Consider the following 22,196-nt stretch of genomic DNA (forward strand, 5'->3'; position numbering starts at 1 on the left):
GGAACTACTCAGGAGGACACTGTTATCAGGAAAAAGAAAACTGGCGTTCTATGGGTCACAGCTTGGAATGTCAGATCCCTTAATCGGGTAGGTAGGTTAGAAAACTTAAAAAGGGAAATGGATAGGTTAAAGTTAGATATAGTGGAAATTAGTGGAGTTCAGTGACAGGAGGAACAAGACTTCTGGTCAAAATCAAATAGGGGTAATGCAGGAGTAGGTTTAATAAGGAATAAAAAAAAAATAGGAATGTGGGTACACTACTACAAACAGCATAGTGAATGCATTATTGTGGCCAAGACAGATACAAAGCCCATGACTACCACAGTAGTGCAACTTTATCTGCAGACTAGCTTCGCAGGTGAGGAAGAGATTGATGAAATGTATGATGAGATAAAAGAAACTATTCAGATAGTGAAGGGAGACGAAAATTTAATAGTCACTGGTGACTGGAATTTATAGTAGGAAAAGGAAGAGAAGGAAAAGTAGTAGGTGAGTATGGAATGGGGTTAAGGAATGAAAGAGGAAGCCGCCTGGTAGAATTTTGGAGAGAGCGTAACTTTATCGTAGCTAACACTTGGTTCACAAATCATAAAAGAAGGCTTTATACATAGGACACGCCTGAAGATACTGACAGGTTTCAGATAGATTATATAATGATAAGACAGAGTTTTAGGAACCAGGTTTTAAATTGTAAGACATTTCCAGGGACAGATGTGACTTTGACCACAATCTATTGGTTATGAACAGTAGATTAAAACTGAAGAAACTGCAAAAAGTTGGGAATTTAAGGAGATAGGACCTAGATAAATTTACAGAACCAGACATTGTAGAGAGGTTCAGGGAGAGCGTTAGGGAACGATTGACAAGAATGGGAGAAAGAGATACAGAAGAAGAAGAATGGGTAGCTTTGAGAGATAAAATAGTAAAGACAGCAGAGGATCAAGTAGGTAAAAAGATGAGGGCTACTATAAATCTTTGGGTAACAGAAGAGATACTGAATTTAATTGATGAAAGGAGAAAATACAAAAATGCAGTAAATGAAGCAGGAAAAAAGGACTACAAACGTCTCAAAAATGAGATCGATAGGAAGTGCAAAATGGCTAAGCAGGGATGGCTAGAGGACAAATGTAAGGATGTAGAGGCGTATATCACTAGGGAGTAAAACAGAAAGTGCCTACAGGACAAGTAAAGAAACCTTTGGAGAAAAGAGAACCACTTTCATGAATATGAAGAGCTCAGATAGAAACCAAGTTCTAAGCAAAGAAGGGAAATCAGAATGGTGGAAGGACTATATAGAGGGTCTATACTAGGTCAATGTCTTGACGACAATATTATGCAAATGGAAGAGGATGTAGATGAAGATGAATTGGGAGATATGATACTGCGTGAAGAGTATGACAGAGCACTGAAAGACCTAAGCCGAAACAAGCCCTCGGGAGTAGACAACGTTCCATTAGAACCACTGATAGCCTGCTCAGACAAAACTCTACCATCTGGTCAGCGAGATGTATGAGACAGGCAAAATAAACTCAGACTTCAAGAAGAATATAATAATTCCAATCCCAAAGAAAGAAGAGGTTGACAGATGTGAAAATTACCAAACTATTAGTTTAATAAGCCATGGCTGCAAAATACCAACACAAATTCCCTACAGACAAATGGAAAAACTGGTAGAAACCGACCTCACAGAAGATTAATTTGGAATCCGTAGAAATGTTGGAACACTTGAGGCAATACTGTCCCTATAACTTATCTAAAAAAATAGATTAAGGAAAGGCAAAGCTACATTTCGAGCATTTTTAGAATTAGAGAAAGCTTTCAACAATGTTGACTGGAATACTCTCTTTCAAATTCTTAAGGTTGCAGGGATAAAATACATGGAGCGAAAGGCTATTTACAATTTGTACAGAAAATAGATGGCAGTTATAAGAGTCGATTGGCATGAAATGGAAGCAGTGGTTGGGAAGGGAGCAAGACAGGGTTGTAGCCTATCCCCAATGTTTTTCTATCTGTATATTAAGCAAGCAGTGAAGGGAACAAAAGAAAAAAAATTGGAGTAGAAATTTAAATCCATGGAGAACAAATAAAAAAATTGAGGTTCACTGATGACTTTGTAATTCTGTCAGAGACAGCAAAGGACCTGGAAGTACAGCTGAACTGAATGGACAGTATCTTGAAAGGAGGATACAAGATGAACATCAACAAAAGCAAAATGAAGATAATGGAATGTAGTCGAATTAAATCAGGTGATATTGAGGGTATTAGATTAGTAAATGAGAGGCTTTAAGTAGTAAATCGGTTTTGCTATTTGGGGAGCAAAATAACAGATGATGGTCAAAGTACAGAGGATATAAAATGTAGACTGGCAATGGCAAGGAAAGCGTTTCTGAAAAAGAGAAATTTATTAACATCAAGCATAGATTTAAGTGTCAGGAAGTCTTTTCTGAAAGTATTTGTATGGAGTGTAGCCATGTATGGAAGTGAAATGTGGACAACAAATAGTTTAGACAAAAATAGAACAGAAGCTTTTGAAATGTGGTGCTACAGAAGAATGCTGAAGATCAGATGGGTAGATCACATAACTAATGAGGAGGTATTGAATAGAATTGGGGAGAAGAGAAATTTGTGGCACAACTTGATTAGAAGAAGGGATCGGTTGGTAGGACATATTCTGAGGTATCAAGGGATCACCAATTTAGTACTTGAAGGCAGTGCGGAGGGTAAAAATGTAGAGGGTGATGAAACAGATGAATACCGTAAACAGATTTAGAAAGATGTAGGTTGCAGAAGGTACTGGGAGATGAAGAAGCTTGCACAGAATAGAGTAGCATGGAGAGCTGCATCAAACCATTCTCTGAACTGAAGACCACAACAACAATGTGGTGATTGTGTGCGTGATGAATGTGAAGATCTTCTCAGTGCGGTGCACACAAAAAACAAAATTATCAAGTTATTAAATAGTGATATTGAAACCCTCAAGAAAGAAATAGCATTCCTGAAACAAGAAAACAAAGTCTTAAGTGTAAAAAGTCTGTGGTCTAGTGAATACAGAGAAACAGCAGTGGAAAAGAGCCACAAAAACGGTTGTATTGATATTGTTAAACGTGATTTGGAAACCAAATAAACTGTTATTTACAACAAAATAAATGTGATATTGAACTCAAAATATGTCAAAACTACTAATAAATTTATGTAGACTCCAGTAGAGTCCAAATACAGAACACAAATCCGTCAAGAAACTGAAAAACAAAAACAAAGCGCTAGCAACGACGCACCAGTTACATCAAATAAGTTTTCAGCACTAGATTCAGTCTGCGAAATAATGACTAATGTAAGCAGAAGTAAGTCTAACGAATCCTCCGATAAAGACTGAAACAGAAAAATTCTAATGCCTGGAAGCACAAAAAAGTTATTACTGTATGTGGACAGCCATAGAAAAAACCTTTCAGCTCCCCTTCATGAAGCTTTACACAATGAAAATTCTGTAATCACAAAATTTAAATCTGGAGCTACATTAAGTGCCTTTAGTCAAGAATTTATCAGAAACAAACAATCTGAAGAAAGATGACCATGTTATAGTCACTGGTGGCACCAACAATGTTTAGAGAAATGAGAGCAAGTCACCACTCACAGTCTACAGAGAGTTATTGCCAAAACTGTACGACATAAATGTTACACTAATAAACCTACCTGTGTGACATGATTTCCCTCAGTGGTCATGTGTTACTAGAGAAATTGAGCACTATAATTTAGACCTGCAGAAACTATGTAAAAAACTCAATCTTGTGCACTTGCTAGAGATAAGCAAACTGAAATGTGAAGAACATACCAGGCAAAGAATTCACTTAAACAGAAATGGAAAGCTCAAGTTAGTGGACTAGATAACGGAACTTTGTAAGGACCTGCATAAAACCATGGACCCAAGCATCTTACCATGTCACAAAGTATTGTAAAATATCAGTGCCCTTTAGGATAATGCATCTAAATGTACAGTATCTTAGGAATAAACTCAATTTGATGCAAGTATTTGTGGATGAGAATTCACCACACCTGTTAGTAATTACAGAAAATGGACTAAAAGACAATGAAATTGAATATTACAAATTAGACAGTTATGTGTTAGCAGATAGTTACCTGAGGCAATAATGCAAAGGGAGTGGGGTGGTAATATCTGTAAATGACGATCTTCCATTTAAGAAAATCTCATTTGTTGAACAATACTGCAAAGAAGGAACAATTGAAATGGCTGGTGTTGAGGTCCAAATAAACATTCATTCAAGCAGGTTACCTCAACATAAAGTTACTGGTATGTACCGCCCACCAAATACAGATGTGTTGTACTATCTTGATAAACTTAACAGGGCAATTAGATAAACAGTCCCCACTGACCGTAGCATAGTTGGAAACTTAAATATTGATGCAAACTTCTGTAGTATAACCAATCTGAAAATGACACATATATTAAACTCACATAATCTCACAAATACAGTGAACTGTGACACTAGAGTCAAGCTCCAGTAAGACAGATTATGTACTGGTCAACAAAAATGTAAAAGAGTTGATTTTTGTTACTCAGATCACTATTTTCAGGTGTTAGAATGTTTAAGACTTTTATCTCCTGTTTTGGCCAACCAGCCACTATTATAACCTGGCACACCAAATGATGTCATGGATGATATAGAGCTTGAATTCATGAAGGTGAATCAACAGGAAATATTTAACACAATACAAAAGCTAAAGAACAAGCATTCATGTGGATGGGATGGTATCTCATGTGTTGTGTTAAAGACATGTGACAATGAAATAACTAAACCCCATACCTATCTTATCAACTGTAGTATTAATGAAAACATATACCAAAATGCCTAAAAATAAGTGTAATTCAGCCAATCCATAAGAAAGGAAGTAAAGAAGAAGTTTCAAATTATAGACCAATATCACTAACCTACCTTCAGTAAGATATTTGAAACAGTTATCCTATCACAACTCACAACATTTTTCTCAAGACACAAAATGCTTTAATATACCTTGACCTGAGCAAAGCTTTTGACATAGTAAACCATGAGCTTCTCTTAAAAAACTGTAGGCGTACACTATCAGTGATGCATGAATGTAACTTCTATCCACCTAGCTAGTGAACTGGAAAAAAGTTTACAAAACTTACACATCAAATTGACAGTAAGCCTTAACTTTAAAATCCACAAGTGAAACAGTGACACAGGGAGTCCCTCAAGGCTCAAGTAAATTATGCTGATGACAGCTCAGTGTTATTTCGTGGTAAAGATTGTGAGGAACTCAAATTTCAGCAAGTAACTGGATACTAGAATTAAGTTCACATTTTCATGCACAAGGATTAAAGGTCAAAGTAAATAAATCCCTGATCCTAATATTTGCAACTGGTATCTCATACCACTCATGCATAAATGATCTATGCATCATAGTGGCAGAGGAAACAAATGAGTGTAAAATTCTAGGGGTCCATCTGGACTCAAACCTCCAGTGGATTAATGCTGTTTGTAGAAAATTCAGCAATGGGCTGTATCTTCTCAGTCAACTGTACAAAAATAGTGTCCACCCACATGTTTAAAACTGTGTATTATGGGACAATCTATCCCCAACTTAGCTACTGTATAGAAATACGGGGTTGTGCTGAAGACATTCACTTTAACAGAGTACTATTGCTACAAGAAAGAGGGTTAAGGATTATACATGGACTAGGATATAAAGACACTTGCCATGATGTTTTTGGACAACATAATTTCTTCACCACACACTCTTTGTGTCTTTATAAATTAATTACTTATTTTGTCTCACAGAAAACTGAATATCTGAATGTACTGATATATATGACCACAACATCAGGTCCAAAGAGAATTACTACTGGAAAAGAAAAATATTAAAAATGACGGAGCAGAGCCCATATGCTAATGAACTGATATGGTATAATAAACAGCCAGAGTCCGTGAAAAACAGTAATAAAAACTAAAAGAATTCTTAATTAAAAGTGTCTCTATTCACTCAATGAATTAAATGGTTACGTTTAAGAGCTCTAAAATAATGTATAAAAAATATTTGGCTGTATTAATGTGTGTAAGATGTCATGCATTTTGACACGCATAAATTTTCTGTTTAATTACTACCTATAAGGCTAAAATCGAAATGTATTTTATGTGTGTAACTGTACTTGACGTTTGCAAAAGCCATCATATTGATGACTCCATGCAAAAAAAATTAAATAAATAAATAAAGTTCAATCCAAAATAAATCTTTCACTCTGCAATGTAGTGTGCTCTGTTATGGAATGTCATTACAGTTTAACACTTTGTTCTATGCCAAAAATCTAAATTGGCCCACTGCTTTTCATACATAATGATTGTAGAGGCTGAACCACAGAGGATTAACTTACGACCCACCTTCAGAGTTTTAATTCTTCCAAAATCTTAATTCCACTGTAAAGACCTTACCTACCTTGGACTAGCATTCTTGGGAGAAACACCACAGCGGCAACATGACTTGGGGACAGTTATTTGCAGAATGAGTATTTCACTCTGCAGTGGAGTACATGTTGTTATGAAACATTTTGGTAAATTAAAACTGGTATGAGACCATGCCTGAGAACTTCTGTGAAGTCTGGAATGGAGGTGAGAGGTACCGACAGAATTGATCTGTGAAGGCTAGCTATGAGTCATGTGTGAATTGTGCTCACCAGTGTGCAATGGTTTTGTCCATGAAAGGCAAGGGTTCAAGTTCAAGTCTGGTACACAGTTTTAATTTGTCAGAAAGTTCCAAGAAATTTAGTGATTAGATGGAAAAGTCAAACATGATAAGGGTTCATGGGAAACATGACTGGAAAAGTTAAGATGATCACTAATAATGAAATACTAACAATAGCAGGAGCTGAGAAGGGACAACAAATGACGAGAGGGAGAGAACAACATGTCAGAGATAAGCAAAGGAGGCTCTCCAATAAAAAGTTCAGATGAGACAAAGATGGGAAAAGATGACAAAAATAAAGGATGAGAACTGGTACAAATATGATGTGTTGAAGTTCGACCTTGCAATCAAAATCCTTATCTCTACAAACCCTCTCCCAATCCATTTGATTATAAGTCATGCCAACTGCAGCTCCTGCTATCCCTTTTCTTAGTTATTGTTCTTTGCTTGTTGGACTATATCTTTTCTGCCATTACCACCCTTTCTTCCAACTGCTGTCTCAACATTCCTTTTCTTAGACACTCCTTTGTTTATGTGAGGTTTTTTGTTAGTGCTTACCAAATCTCTCACATGTTCATATCTTATCTTTGTTGGTGTGTCATTACTCATCTTAACCAAGTTTTGTGAAGTTTTTCTTGATCCAGGGTTCTGTATAATTTTATTGTTTGATTGCAGAAAATTCCTATTCCCTTTACCCATTTCCTTCCCCTGCACAAGTTTAAGTGCATCTGAAATTTTGCTATGTAGTGGGCAGACATACTTCTAGTTTTTAAATAGCTTTAATTTAATTTTGGAGTATTCTTGTTTTCACACATATTTTGGATAGAATGCAATTTACAACAGTTATTTGAACACAAGGATTATCCATGCAAAATTTATCGAATGGATTTCATTTAGTGAATATAAATCTGAAGCTATAGATTACCAATGGAAAATTTATGAAATAGATTATAACAGTGCAGCCTTCCCCAGGACTCATATGAAATGTCCAATACCACCTTTATGCATCCAGATAGTTATCGGACAATTCAGTGCTTCCTCAGGCCTCGTATGTGTGTCTTTATATGTATCATTCTGTCCTATTTGATAAAAAGCTTGATATTCATTGTGAAGGCATGTGGAATGTTCTGGAAGGACGTGCATTGCCATAATTATTGGTGGATTGTTGTCACTGATAAAATTATGTACATATACTAAATTAACTAACTAATCAAGAAACTTAGAAATAAATAGCTAGAGACTGCAGATATGTTAGAATGCAAAATCAGTGCTTCTAATTAACAAAATGGTAATCTAAAAGTCCAGTAACAGAAGACCTCACTATCTTGAGAAACAGGCTAAAAGTTGTTACCAAGCAATGTATTTTCATTTGTTATTAATTTTTATGTCTTCCTCTGTAATTAATATTCTTTGCTGTTACATTTCTAATTAACTCTCCAATTGTTTACATATCACAGTTTTCCAATTTCAGGAACTTGAGGCCTTATTTGTGGATTTTATATATGTAATCGGATAAAGCATGAGCTCTGTACTGAATGTTAGTAAACAAATCCAAACTGTAATTAATTACATAACTAAAATAATACAAGAGACATTATTATAAGTGAAGTTCAGAATGATTTTCTTATGGTAAACTAAAGATATTACTATAAAGATTGTCATTCAATATTGTATTTTATACCTTATTTGGCTGTAACATCAGTTTCTTTATGTTTTGTAAATTTTAATTGTAACATCAGAATTGTACAAAATTAATAATGCTTTATTTTGGAAGCTATTGTTAAAATTCTATATAAAGTGATGCATCAATACTGTACAAGTCAGTTTTGAAGTTACTTATGGAAGTCAAATAGATCAGTGAAATCCTTCCACATTTTGTTTACATGACGAGTGTGCAGTTCAGAGGTCAATTAATGTGAATAAATTTTGTGACGCATGAAATTTCGCATTTGTTCATCAATGGGCCAGGCAGAAGAAACTGAAGTAAAATTCAGCATGAATCGTTACATGCTTTCTTGTGTATAGGAAATGGGTGGGGAGTAGTATGAACTAATACTATGCCAGTAACACTGTTTATTTTTTGTTTATCTTCAAATATGTACCTTATATAACTAAATGGATACATTTAAGATTCTAACACACTGAAACTTTGTGCAGGACCAGGATTTTATCCAGCATCATTGCCTATCATTAATGATGCTCTATCCAATGATGCTCTATCTTAGGTCTTAACTTTAATCTTCCTGTACTTCTATCCTAATTTCTGAAATTCAAGGAGAATCTTCTGTACACTTTGCTGAACTAGCAGAAAAGAAATAACTAATATTACCAAGAATGGCTTAGCCACAACCTACAGCTTGTTTTCCAAAATGAATCTTTTACTCTACAGAGGACTAGACAGTGTTAAAAAAACTTCCTTACAGTTTAAAACTGTGTGCCACATGAGGTGGGGTGTACTTGCAATTTGTCTAGATTATTATCCCGTATGGAAAATTATTTGAAACTACCAGGCTTTGAATGAAGTGCTAGCCACAAGTTATTTTTTTCAGATTTTTAGAGAAATGCATGCAGTTTTAACTTGAGGTGTGATGAAATTAGAAATTACAAACAAGTGAATAAGTAAACCGTAGCATTCCTGAAAATATGGTAGTGATTAAGTGATGGGAGAGAGACTGAACTGTCTTTACTCATAGAACAATCACAATGATGGCTACAACGTCAAATAGTGGTTGAGAAAAAATTATCACTTTACTCAGTTGTGCAAGGAGTACAAAAGTATTGGATTTAAAGCAAGTGACTATTCCTACTCATTGAGACACATTTGCATGCTCCATTGTTGCAAATTCCCACAAATGCAGGGGAGATATAAAATAATTTGGGTATATGGGACTATTAAATTACAGAATTGGCAATATAATCAATTCTTCTTCTTTAGTGTATCTGTCTTACAGCAATTATTGACTGGATGCTCTCCACTTTTCTCTGTCCTGTGCTTCTTCTTTCAACACCTGATGACTTTATCCATTTTTAATGAGATCCACCATCTCTGCAATACTTCCTTTGAAGACTCTTTGTTTTCCTCATATTACTTGTTCCAGTGAGGACGTTTTCCTCATTCTTTACATTTCCACTACTTTTCTTTCTGCTCCCACTAATAGAATTACTTCTTCATTGTCATTCAAACAGCCAATTTTCTCTACTACCATCTTTCATAACTGTCCTAATATTTTCTTCTATCTTTGCTTACAACACTACACTCCAAACAAAACACTTGGATAATCTCTTTCTTAATTCTATAAAACAAAAATCAAAAAATGGAAATTCCAGGATGGAACGTACCTCCGTCCATATCAAACCTACTAACCACCAGCAATACCTCCACTTTGACAGCTGTCACGCATCTCATACCAAAAAGTCCCTTCTGTACAGCACAGCCATTCATGGTCATGGCATCTGCAGTAACAAGCAGTACCTCTAAATATATACCGAGGGTCTCACTGAAGCCTTAACTGACTGTAATTATCCTCCCAACCATGTACAAAAACAAATCTTTTGTGCCTTATGTTTCCAGTCTTCCTCAAAAGTCCCAAAATCTGGCTACAGAGGAGCATTCCCCTTGTACCTCAGTATTATCCGGAACTGAAGCAAGTGAATTACATTCTCCGCCAGGTTTTGATTACCTCTCTTCGTGCCCTGAAATGAGAAATATCCTAAGCACAATCCCTCCCACCACTCCTAAAGTGGTATTCAATGCTCACCAAACCTATAAAATATACTCATCCATCCTTACACAACCCCTGCTCCCAATCTCATAACCCTGTAATAGACCTAGGTGCGAGACCTGTCCCCATACATCCTCCTACCACCACCTACTCCAGTCCAGTCACTAACATCACCTATCCCATCAAAGGCAGGGCTACCTGTGAAACCAGCCATGATTTACAAGCTAAGCTGCAAGCACTGTGCTGGATTCTATGTAGCCATGACAACCAGCAAGCTGTATCTCCGCATGAATGGCCACTGACAAACTGTGGCCAAAAAACAAGTGGACCACCCTGTTGCTGAACAAGCTGCCAAACATGATATTCCTCATCTCAATGACTGCTTCACAGTCTATGCCATATGGATCCTATCCACCAACAACAGCTTTTCTGAAATGCAGAGGTGGGAACTTTCCTTGCAATACATCCTATGTTCCCTTAACCCTCCTCGCCTCAACCTTTGTTAGTAACTGTCCTCACCTATCCAGCCCCCTCCCTGTTCCCATTCCAGCACTACACAGCCATCATTCCACCACCACACCCAGTCTTTTAATTTCTATTTATTTCTCTCCTTTCCGCTACTTCCATTTTAAATCACTCCTAATGTGTACTCCCAAATAATTTATGGAATTAACTGCTTCCAGTTGCTGACCTGCTATTTTGTAGCTAAATGATAAGGGATCTATCTTTCTATGTATTTGCAGCACATTACACTTGTCTACATTGAGATTCAATTGCCATGCCCTGCACCATGCGTCAATTCGCTGCAGATCCTCCTGCATTTCAGTAGAATCTTCCATTGTTACAACCTCTCAGTACAACACAGCATCATCTGCAAAAAGCCTCAATGAACTTCTGATGTCATCCACAAGGTCATTTATGTATATTGTGAATAGCAACGGTCCTATTACACTCCCCTGCGGCACACCTGAAATCACTCTTACTTTGGAAGACTTCTCTCCATTGAGAATGAGATGCTGCATTCTGTTATCTAGGAACTCTTCAATCAAATCACACAATTGGTCTGATAGTCCATATGCTCTTACTTTGGTCATTAAACGACTGTGGGGAACTGTGTCGAACGCCTTGCGGAAGTCAAGAAACATGGCATCTACCTGTGAACCCGTGTCTATGGCCCTCTGAGTCTCGTGGACAAATAGCGCGAGCTGGGTTTCACACGACCGTCTTTTTCGAAATCCATGCTGATTCCTACAGAGTAGATTTCTAGTCTCCAGAAAAGTCATTATACTCAAACATAATATGTGTTCCAAAATTCTACAACTGATCGACGTTAGAGATATAGGTCTATAGTTCTGCACATCTGTTCGATGTCCCTTCTTGAAAACGGGGATGACCTGTGCCCTTTTCCAATCCTTTGGAATGCTACGCTCTTCTAGATACCTACGGTACACCGCTGCAAGAAGGGGGGCAAGTTCCTTCGTGCACTCTGTGTAAAATCGAACTGGTATCCCATCAGGTCCAGCGGCCTTTCCTCTTTTGAGTGATTTTAATTGTTTCTCTATCCCTCTGTCATCTATTTCGATATCTACCATTTTCTCATATGTGCGACAATCTATAGAAGGAACTACAGTGCAGTCTTCCTCTGTAAAACAGCTTTGGAAAAAGGCATTTAGTATTTCGGCCTTTAGTCTGTCATCCTCTGTTTCAGTACCATTTCGGTCACAGAGTGTCTGGACATTTTGTTTTGATCCACCCTACTGCTTTGACATAAGACCAAAATTTCTTAGGATTTTCTGCCAAGTCAGCACATAAAACTTTACTTTTGAATTCATTGAATGCCTCTTGCATAGCCCTCCTCACACTACATTTCACTTCGCGTAATTTTTGTTTGTCTGCAAGGCTTTGGCTATGTTTATGTTTGCTGTGAAGTTCCCTTTGCTTCCGCAGCAGTTTTCTAACTCGGTTGTTGTACCACAGTGGCTCTTTTCCATCTCTTATGACCTTGCTTGGCACATATTCATCTAACACATTTTGTACGATGGTTTTGAACTTTGTCTACTGATCCTCAACACTATCTGTACTTGAGACAAAACTTCTGTGTTGAGCCATCGGGTACTCTGTAATCTGCTTTTTGTCACTTTTGCTAAACAGAAAAATGTTCCTACCTTTTTTAATATTTCTATTTACAGCTGAAATCATCGATGCAGTAATTGCTTTATGATCGTTGATTCCCTGTTCTGCGTTAACTGTTTCAAATAGTTCAGCTCTGTTTGTCACCAGAAGGTCTAATATGTTATCGCCACGAGTCGGTTCTCTGTTTAACTGCTAAAGGTAGTTTTCACATAAAGCACTTTAAAAAAATTTCACTGGATTCTTTGTCCCTGCCACCCATTATGATTGTCTAAGTCTCCCAGTCTATATCCAGCAAATTAAAATCTCCATCCAGAATTGAAACATGGTGGGGAAATCTACTCAAAATTTATTCCAAATTATCCTTCAGGTGCTCAGCCACAATACCTGCTGAGCCATGGGGCCTACAGAGACATCCAATTACCATGTCTGAGCCTGCTTTAACCGTGACCTTCACCCAAATTATTTCACATTTCAGATCTCTGTCAATTTCCTTCAATATTATTGCACTTCTTATCGCTATAAACATGCCTCTCCCTTCACTGTCCAGCCTGTCTATGCGGTATACATTCCAATCTGAGTTTAGGATTTCATTACTGTTTACGTCTGGTTTCAGCCAACTTCCTGTCCCTAGTACTATATGGGTGTTGTGACTGTTTATTAAATGAGAGCCGTTCTGGGACCTTTCTATAGATGCTCCTGCAGTTTACTATTAGCACATTAATATTGTTATTTCCTGTTGCATTTTGCCTACTCCTACCTTGCCGTGTCTCAGGAGGCCTAGGGAGGAAATTCTCTAACCTAAAAAACCCACATGTGCACTCCACACGTACTCCGCTACCCTTGTAGCCACTTCCGGCGTGTAGTGCACGCCTGACCTATTCAAGGGGACCCTACGTTTCTCCACCCGATAACGGAGGTCGAGAAATTTGCACCCCAGATCTCCGCAGAATCATCTGAGCCTCTGGTTTAAGCCTTCCACTCAGCTCCAAACCAGAGGACCGTGATCAGTTCTGGGAACGATACTACAAATAGTTAGCTCTGATTCCACCCTGCGAGCGAGGCTTTCCGCCTTCACCAATTCCGCCAACCGCCTGTACAAACTGAGGATGACCTCTGAACCCAGACTGCAGGAGTCATTGGTGCCGACATGAGCAACAATTTGCAGTCGGGTGCACCCAGTGCTCTCTATCGCCGCCGGCAGGGCCTCCCCCACATCTCAGATGAGACCCTCGGCAAGCAGACAGAGTGAACAACTGGCCTTCTTCCTCGACCTTTCTGCTATTTCCCTAAGGGACTCCATCACCCGCCTAATGTTGGAGCTCCCAATAACTAATAAACTCCTCTCCCCGTGTGCCTGCTCGGACCTTGCTGAAGGAGCAGCCACATGTCCACACACAGGCAGAGCGGGCGATGCCACACGGCCAGTCTCCACATTGACCCTCCAACTCGTGCGCCGCGAATGCTGCTGAACCTGCCACTCCCCTTGGGGAGAGGGTGACCCAACCACGCCCGGTACCCGCGAAGATGTCTCGATATCAGGGACAGTGGGTGAAGCATGTAACACCTGGGATGTACCATGCGATGCACCAAACTCCCCACTGCCGCTACACTCCTAGTCAGCAGCCTGAAGTCGGCTGACCATGGCCATCAACACATTCAGCTGTTCGCGAACAGTGGCCAGCTCCTCCTGTGTCAGTACGCAACAGTCACACATCCTATCAATGACCATGAGTTCAAGTCTGATGGTGGTCTTGTAAGCCAAAAACTGCCTAATGAAATAAATTAATACATTAGAACATACACAATACTGTGATTTTCATTTATAATTATAATGTTGTTGTACCAAGAAGTGATGGAATAAGCAGAAAACATGAGAAATGTGATTACAATTGTTCAGGCACAGCTTAAGTTCACAAAGAAAAACTTTTTGCATCTCTTAAGTGCCATCTGAAGTAGAAAAGTACAAGGGTTGATTGAAAAGTAATGCCACCACCTTTATAACTCTTCAACAGTTAGCAGCATTGGTATGTGGCAGGTAATGGCTTTTTCCATACCCTCTTCTCTACAGCTCCAGTTGGCAGAAAGCCTTATCATTGAACAGTTGTGTTGTTACAGTGTAAAGCACGGAACCCTGCGAAGATGGTCAGTGAATGCTATTTAAGCAATGTGCAGTCATTGAATTCTTCACAGCACAAGGTGTCACCTCAAATGAGATCCATCAGAGAATGAAACCAGTTTATGCTGATTATGTTGATGTGAGTACTCTGCTTCATTGGGCAAGTAAGTTTGAAGATGTTGAGGAGGTAACATCTGACCTCTGTGAAAAACAGAGTTGGATGTCCTGTAAAAGCAACCACCAAGTTTCATAAGCAAAATATTTACAGATTGATTCAGGACGATCGTCATATCACTCAGAGAGAAATTGCAAGCACAATCGGCATTTCACAAGAATTTGTGCATCACGTTATTGCTTTGCTTGGCTATTGGAAGTTCTGTGCACGGCGGGTACCTCGCATGCTGACTGCTGAAAGGAAAGCATACAGACTTGTAATTTGCCAGGAACTCTTCTCACATTATTAGAATGAAGAGGACGCCTTTCTCCATTCAATCGTGACAGGAAATGAAATGTGGGTACACCTTTACGACCCGGAGATGAAACATCAGTCTATGGAATATTGACACAAAGACTTGTCCCAGAAAAAGAAATTCAAGACACAGCCCTGAGCTGGAAAAATCCTGGCCAAAGTGTTCTGAGACGCAGATGGTGTTATCCACGTCAGTTTCCGTGGTCATGGAACAACAATAAATTCAGAGCATTACATCACAATGATGCAAAATCTGAAACGCCGGCTAACAAGGATCCAAAAGAAAAGGGAAATGATTTCATGCAGAATGAAATGCCAAACCACACACTTCACATGCCACCACAGCAGAACTTCAGAGACTGAATCTCATCACCATACGGCATCCTCCATACTGTCCAGATTTAGCACTGTCTGACTTCCATCTGTTCCCAATAATGAAGTATGATCTGCTGGGACATCATTATGCTTCTGGTGAAGGCGATGAGAGAACTGTGAGACTGTGGTTGTGGGAACAGAGTGTTGACTTCTTTTGTAATGGCTTTAGAAAACTTGTTCATCATTGGCAGAAATGCATCCAGTTGTCTGGTGATCATGTGGAAAAGTGAATATTGGTAATTAAAGATCACATTCTAAGAATTATTTCTGCATTTGATTTATTAAAATATTCCCATGCAAGCCCAATTAATGAAGGTGGAGGCATTACTTTTCATTCGACCTTCGTACAACAGCACAACTAACATGCATTTTTATTTCATTCCACTTCATTTTTCTTCTGGACTAGTTTTCACAATTTTGGTTGTCAAACTGTAGAAGAAATTTTATAATGACATACTTCTGCACAGTTCTGTTCTCAAGATATAGCTTTACGACTGACTGTCTCTTAACATCCTACCAACATTTTGTATCCCTTAACTCACATGATGTGGTCTCTCAGACCATACCAGAATTTCCCAAGTCACTCTCATAGGTCACTTATTGTGGAACATTTTTATACACCACCTGCCCTTTTTTAATCACCAGCCCTACAAATTATTATTGTCAGTTGCATTATTGATTGTTGTTGTCATGTGTTGTTGACATGTGATGGATTCTTGTAGACCACATCTTGTGCACTACGAACCTGCTTTCATCAGTTCAGTACAAAATATGTTAGCAAGAATGTAACAATTTTACACATTTTAAGTTTGATGAAATCTTTAGTCAGTGGATGGAGAATGATGTCAGTGATATAGAACAAGAAGTAGACGAAGAAGACAATGATGTTTCAATAGCCAGTGATTACAGTTCTGCCAGTGAACAAGGGCACCATTCAGAGGAAGAACTTCAAGACAGTTGTGATGAGGACCTTTCTGTTTCTCCAACAAAATACATAGTGTTAGTAAAAATTACATGTGTTCTGAGTGATGGTAAAGAAAGATGTAGATCTCAGAACTAAAAATTAATTTTGCAGCCAATCTTTCTCTGGCTATTGAGTTCAGTTTTTGTGTGCAAACCCTGGAAATTAGTTTTATGTGAAAATTTATTTTCTACAGAGATAGTATAATTTTTCAGAATGTAAGATTCAGTTCTCTAACAGTCTGTTTTATGTACTATTGAATAAGCTTCACAAAAGTATCTGATTTTTGCCTGATTTAAATAAAAATAAAAAAAGTTAGCAGTGTTTAGTGCAATAAAATCAACAAGGAGTATTTAAACAACACTTATATAGTTGTAACCATAAATGTTACATAACATAAATAAAATTTTCAAGTGATTTACAGCTTTAATCTTGCTTTAAAGATAGGGGTCTCAGAGACCACACCTCATAGTGTACGTTACAGAAAACTTACTTTGTGGGTTAAAAATATAATGCTCTTGTAATGATTTTAATTGAATCAACTGGGGGTTCTAGGTGAAACATTGTAAATTACCTAAACAAACACTATTTTCTCCCTCGTTTCACAAAATTTGTTATTGTTACTGCACAACCTAAGTTTCCGGTTTTAAATCTGTTTTCAAGTATGTTACTGATTCTCAAAGATGATAATGCAAAGAAAAACTTGATGATAATGCAAAGATAAACTTGATGATAATGCAAAGACAGTCATCTTAACTTCTTAATGTTTCAGTTCTTGGCTGAATGTGTAATTACTTCAATTACCATTATTTGACAAATTACATAAGGAATAAAACAATTCAGCAATTACACTAACATGATTGAACATGGCAAGGACTACAGTTGTGCATCAGCCAAGACCTTTTTATCTACTGATGGACTGAGGTCCAAAGTTTCATTTCTATCCTTGAGTTGTGATATCATCTAAAACAGGTGTATAACTGAATTGGGTTTGCTAGTTTAATAATAAGTGTGGAGATGCACACAACTGGTTTTTTTTTTTTTTTTTTTAATTTCAAAAATTTCAAACTGGCTGTGTTTGACCCCCTTTTCCTCTTTGTGTAAGACTTGTACATCCATAATGTATTTGTGGTTATTGTTAAGGCAACGTTATGCAAAAGGCTGGATCAGGCTTCCTCAATTTGCAGCCTCTATGATGTTCTTTAAGCCTGGTACAGATTGACCTCACTGTCCAGGCAATGTAGCATGACTGACACCTGTGGCATGTGATTTTATAAACCCTACTTTTTGTGATGGCTGGTTGTTTGCCTTTTGCATTGAACAAGCAACTACCTATTGTCTGAGAGACATAGAAAAGCATTACAATTTAAAAACAGCAACCAACTGCAACTAAGATATAAAAGAAACATGAAAATGTCACCATAATTTGTAAATAAAATATAAAGAAACTTCCACATGGGAAAAATATATTAAAAACAAAGATTCCAAGACTTACCAAGCGGGAAAACGTCGGCAGACAGGCACAAGAACAAAACACACAAACACACACACACAGAATTACTAGCTTTCGCAACCGATGGTTGCTTCTTCAGGAAGGAGAGGGAAAGACGAAAGGATGTGGGTTTTAAGGGAGAGGGTAAGGAGTCATTCCAATCCCGGTAGCGGAAAGACTTCCCTTAGGGAGAAAAAAAAGGAAAGGTGTATACTCGCGCACACACACACACGCACACACATCCATCCGTGTGCGTGTGTGTGTGTGCGCGAGTGTACACCTTTCCTTTTTTTTCTCCCTAAGGGAAGTCTTTCCGCTACCGGGATTGGAATGACTCCTTACCCTCTCCCTTAAAACCCACATCCTTTCGTCTTTCCCTCTCCTTCCTGAAGAAGCAACCATCGGTTGCGAAAGCTAGTAATTCTGTGTGTGTGTGTTTGTGTGTTTTGTTCTTGTGCCTGTCTGCCAGTGTTTTCCCGCTTGGTAAGTCTTGGAATCTTTGTTTTTAATATATTTTCACCATAATTTGTCTTAGATTTCAAAATAATTCTTCAGGTGGTTGCTGCAGGCTTTTCTGCTGAGGTTTTCTTTTGTAGTTATTTAGTAATGTGGTATATTGGTGTAGTCTAATTCCCTGAGCAACACAGATATGTATTTCAAATGTGTATTTCAAATGTGTATTTCACATGTGCATTTGTACCATTAACTTAATTATGGTGTAATAAGCACCATTCTATTTTCTAGAGCACCACATACTACTAAACAGACTCACAACAAATATTCCAACTTTACAATGAGAAATGAGAACTACAATTCCAAAAATACACATTTATCTATTCTTCTACAACTTCACATACACTTGTTTACTAACAAGAAGAGGGCAAATGCAGTGGAATTTACAGAGTCTCAGCACTACTTTCACCAAAATATTTAGCCAATTAAAGTTACAATACAGCAGACAAAAAGCTCTTGGGTTTTCACATGCAACAGTGTTGAGATACTGCTATGTTCAAATGAGTTTCATCATCTTCTGGCTTCATTAGGCCAGAAAAATTACACTACAGTATATAAAAAGCGCTGTATAATTGTTCACAGGGTAGGTTACTAGATTTCCCTGACTAATTATCAATAACCCATACTATCAACCTTATCCTAAAGCACTGACGAAACAGGAGCTATCTGCAGCTCCAATACTTTAATATTACCATGTCCTAGTTAATTTGTAGTGTAGGTTCCTTACAACAGTTATCCCATAAGCAATGTTTTGAAATTGATGTCTTTTAACAAACTCAATTTTTCTCCCCATTGCCTCAAATGTGGTTTTAAAATATCTACCACAACTGCTGGTATAAAATTATGTACAGAAATGCACAACATTTATTCTCCCAAATAAGTTTCAGACTGAAAGCAGAGTCATAGCAACCAGAATGAGATTTTCACTCTGCAGCGGAGTGTGCACTGATATGAAACTTCCTGGCAGATTAAAACTGTGAGCCCGACCGAGACTCAAACTTGGGCCCTTTGCCTTCACGGGCAAGTGCTCTACCATCTGAGCTACCGAAGCATGACTCATGCCTGCTCCTCACAGCTTTACTTCTGCCAGTATCTCGTCTCCTACCTTCGAAACTTTACAGAAGCTCTCCTGTGAACCTTGCAGAACTAGCACACCCGAAAGAAAGGATATGCGGAGACATGGCTTAGCCAGAGCCTGGGTGATGTTTCCAGAATTAGATTTTCACTCTGCAGCAAAGTGTGTGCTGATATGAAACTTCCTGGCAGATTAAAACTGTGTGCCTTACCGAGACTCGAACTGGGGACCTTTGCCTTTTGCGGGCTAGTGCTCTACCATCTGAGCTACCGAAGCACGACTCACGCCCGGCAAAGGTCCCGAGTTCAAGTCTCGGTCGGGCACACAGTTTTAATCTGCCAGGAAGTTTCAGAGTCATAGCAAGTTTAAAAAAAATGGTGAGATTTTTGGGATGATGGAACAACCTTCTAATCTATCAAATGGAGAAGATTAGCTGGATAACATACATTTAATTTAGCATAGTTATTGTAAAACATACATAATGAATTCTCACCTACAGCTTTAACAACTCTATGTATTATTTTCAATTCATATGTGAAAAGAGACATACTTTGCATCAAACACAGTGATTAACAAAATATGACACTATCTCATTAACAGCAATTATTTTGGACTGTTGCTCTTTAATTCCAATGTAAAAATAAAAATAAAGATTAAAAAACCATTTACATATTCTTCATACACTGTCAAACATAAAGCAATCACATACTGACAAGGATCAGGAAACAAATAAATGTAACTAAACATTTTGAGAAAAAATGATTATGAGGAGAATAAAGGTAGGCAGTCTACTAACATAGGTTATTATTCTGCAGTCAATAACAAACATACAAAATAAATGCACATAAATAGTGTTTCACTAACTAGAAATGAACAAATAATGGAAACGTAATGAGAAAATTTTAAGAACAGGCATTATTTCTCCTGTCAATTACTCAAACTACAGAAAATATCTTAGCATGCCATAGGAAGATAACTGAATGCAATGTTTGTACCTTTGCTGTTTTGCCCTTCAGAGCACTGGAGGGTATGGGAGTGGGAACACTGTCAGTTGACTGGCTGTCTCGAGATTTTGTCCGTACAGTCACTTGCTTTGGGTTTAATCCAAGCAGCTTATTTACATCTATTAAGGCATGATCCCCTGCAAAAGTAATCAGTTACAGTTACACTACTGAATCATAAGGATGAAGTCAAGCAATAAAGTGTCCAACACCATAAAAAGTCACAGCACAACAAAATGTTACAACACAACTACTAGGGGTGGCCAGACAGTAATGCCCTCTTTTTCTTTATTTCAGAAAACACTGGACCAATATAACAAATGTAACACTGAGATTGATGTCAAATTTTCTTCTATATTGTTTATAAATATCAGGGTGTTCCATGAACAGATAGCAGCACTACAGCTTTAAAAAATGGTTGACATTGATGTGTGTATTTTACAAGAGGCTGTAATTGCATTCCTGAACACTGAAGGTGAAATCCCTATTTGCATTCATGAAAGGCAGATGATTGTTTCTTTTGGAATGGTGAGTTGTGTATCAACACATTTAGGTTTGCGTTTGTACTTAAATTGTTGCATAAACACTTATAGCTGCTCAGAAATGAAGCTAACAGATAAGAATTGCAATTGATGCAAGGAAAAAGGCAAACAATCAGATCTGTGCAATACATCAGCAGCATGAAGGAACCTGAAACATATCTTCACTAACTCAATCTATCAAAAACTTTGGTTCTTTCACATGGCAAAGAAATACAGAACATGAGTTTGAAAACCAGTGCTGATACTGAAAATGAACAATGGGAAGTTTTGCTGATGTAACATGCAGCACAGATTAATTGCTATTTGATTCATCATCAGCAGAGGCTATTACTTGCTAATAGATATTTACTGTACAGTAAAACATTCCCTTCTTCCAAGGCCCATAAAAGCTGCTGAAAAGAACAGATATTATAAGGGAAAGCCAATAATTATTTTAAAAAATTGACTATATGTAGCCAACATTTATATTTATTTTTTAAATTAAAAGTCAAATGAATAATGTGACATTACTTTCCAACCAACCTTTATACATATGAGGTAGTAATGAAGAAATGTCTTCATCTAGTAAACAGCATTCTTTCCATAAATTTCTGATCATGTTACTGTGTATCCTTTTTTGCCGCACGGGATTAGCCGAGCGGTCTATGGTGCTGCAGTCATGGACTGTGTGGCTGGTCCTGGCGGAGGTTCGAGTCCTCCCTCGGGCATAGCTCTGTGCCTTTGTCCTTAGGATCATTTAGGTAAAGTAGTGTGTAAGCTTAGGGACTCATGACCTTAGTAGTTAAATCCCATAAGATTTCACACATATTTTTTTGTATCCTTTTTTGCCAGATGATAACACATTTGACTTGGTGTGCATCACCAGTATTCTGCTGTTCATTACCAAAAGCATATGGTTCTGGATACTGAAGTATAACATTTCCTTCTCTGTGAGTTTATCTCGCTCTTTTTCGACTGATTGTAACAGTGGGTCTGCTTGTGTATTCTTTAGCTTTTCAAGCCCTTTTACAGATATTAAAAACAGAAGACATAGCATGACATCATACTTACCAGAAAGGGAAATAATTATATAAGAAATAACAA

General features: G+C 37.8%; 1 protein-coding gene across 9 annotated transcripts in view; it reads right to left on the bottom strand.

Moving 5' to 3' along the window:
* Positions 1 to 22,196, bottom strand: part of LOC126284265 (RIMS-binding protein 2-like) — a 1,431,128-nt gene that overhangs the window by 428,284 nt on the left and 980,648 nt on the right. For all 9 annotated transcript variants that reach the window (XM_049983077.1, XM_049983076.1, XM_049983073.1 and 6 more), the window contains exon 18: positions 20,566 to 20,711. In XM_049983077.1, the coding sequence (XP_049839034.1) occupies positions 20,566 to 20,711 (146 nt within the window). The remainder of the gene's footprint in view (positions 1 to 20,565; positions 20,712 to 22,196) is intronic.

This window comes from Schistocerca gregaria, chromosome 8 (genome assembly GCF_023897955.1).
Source record: "Schistocerca gregaria isolate iqSchGreg1 chromosome 8, iqSchGreg1.2, whole genome shotgun sequence".
NCBI lineage: Eukaryota > Metazoa > Arthropoda > Insecta > Orthoptera > Acrididae > Schistocerca > Schistocerca gregaria.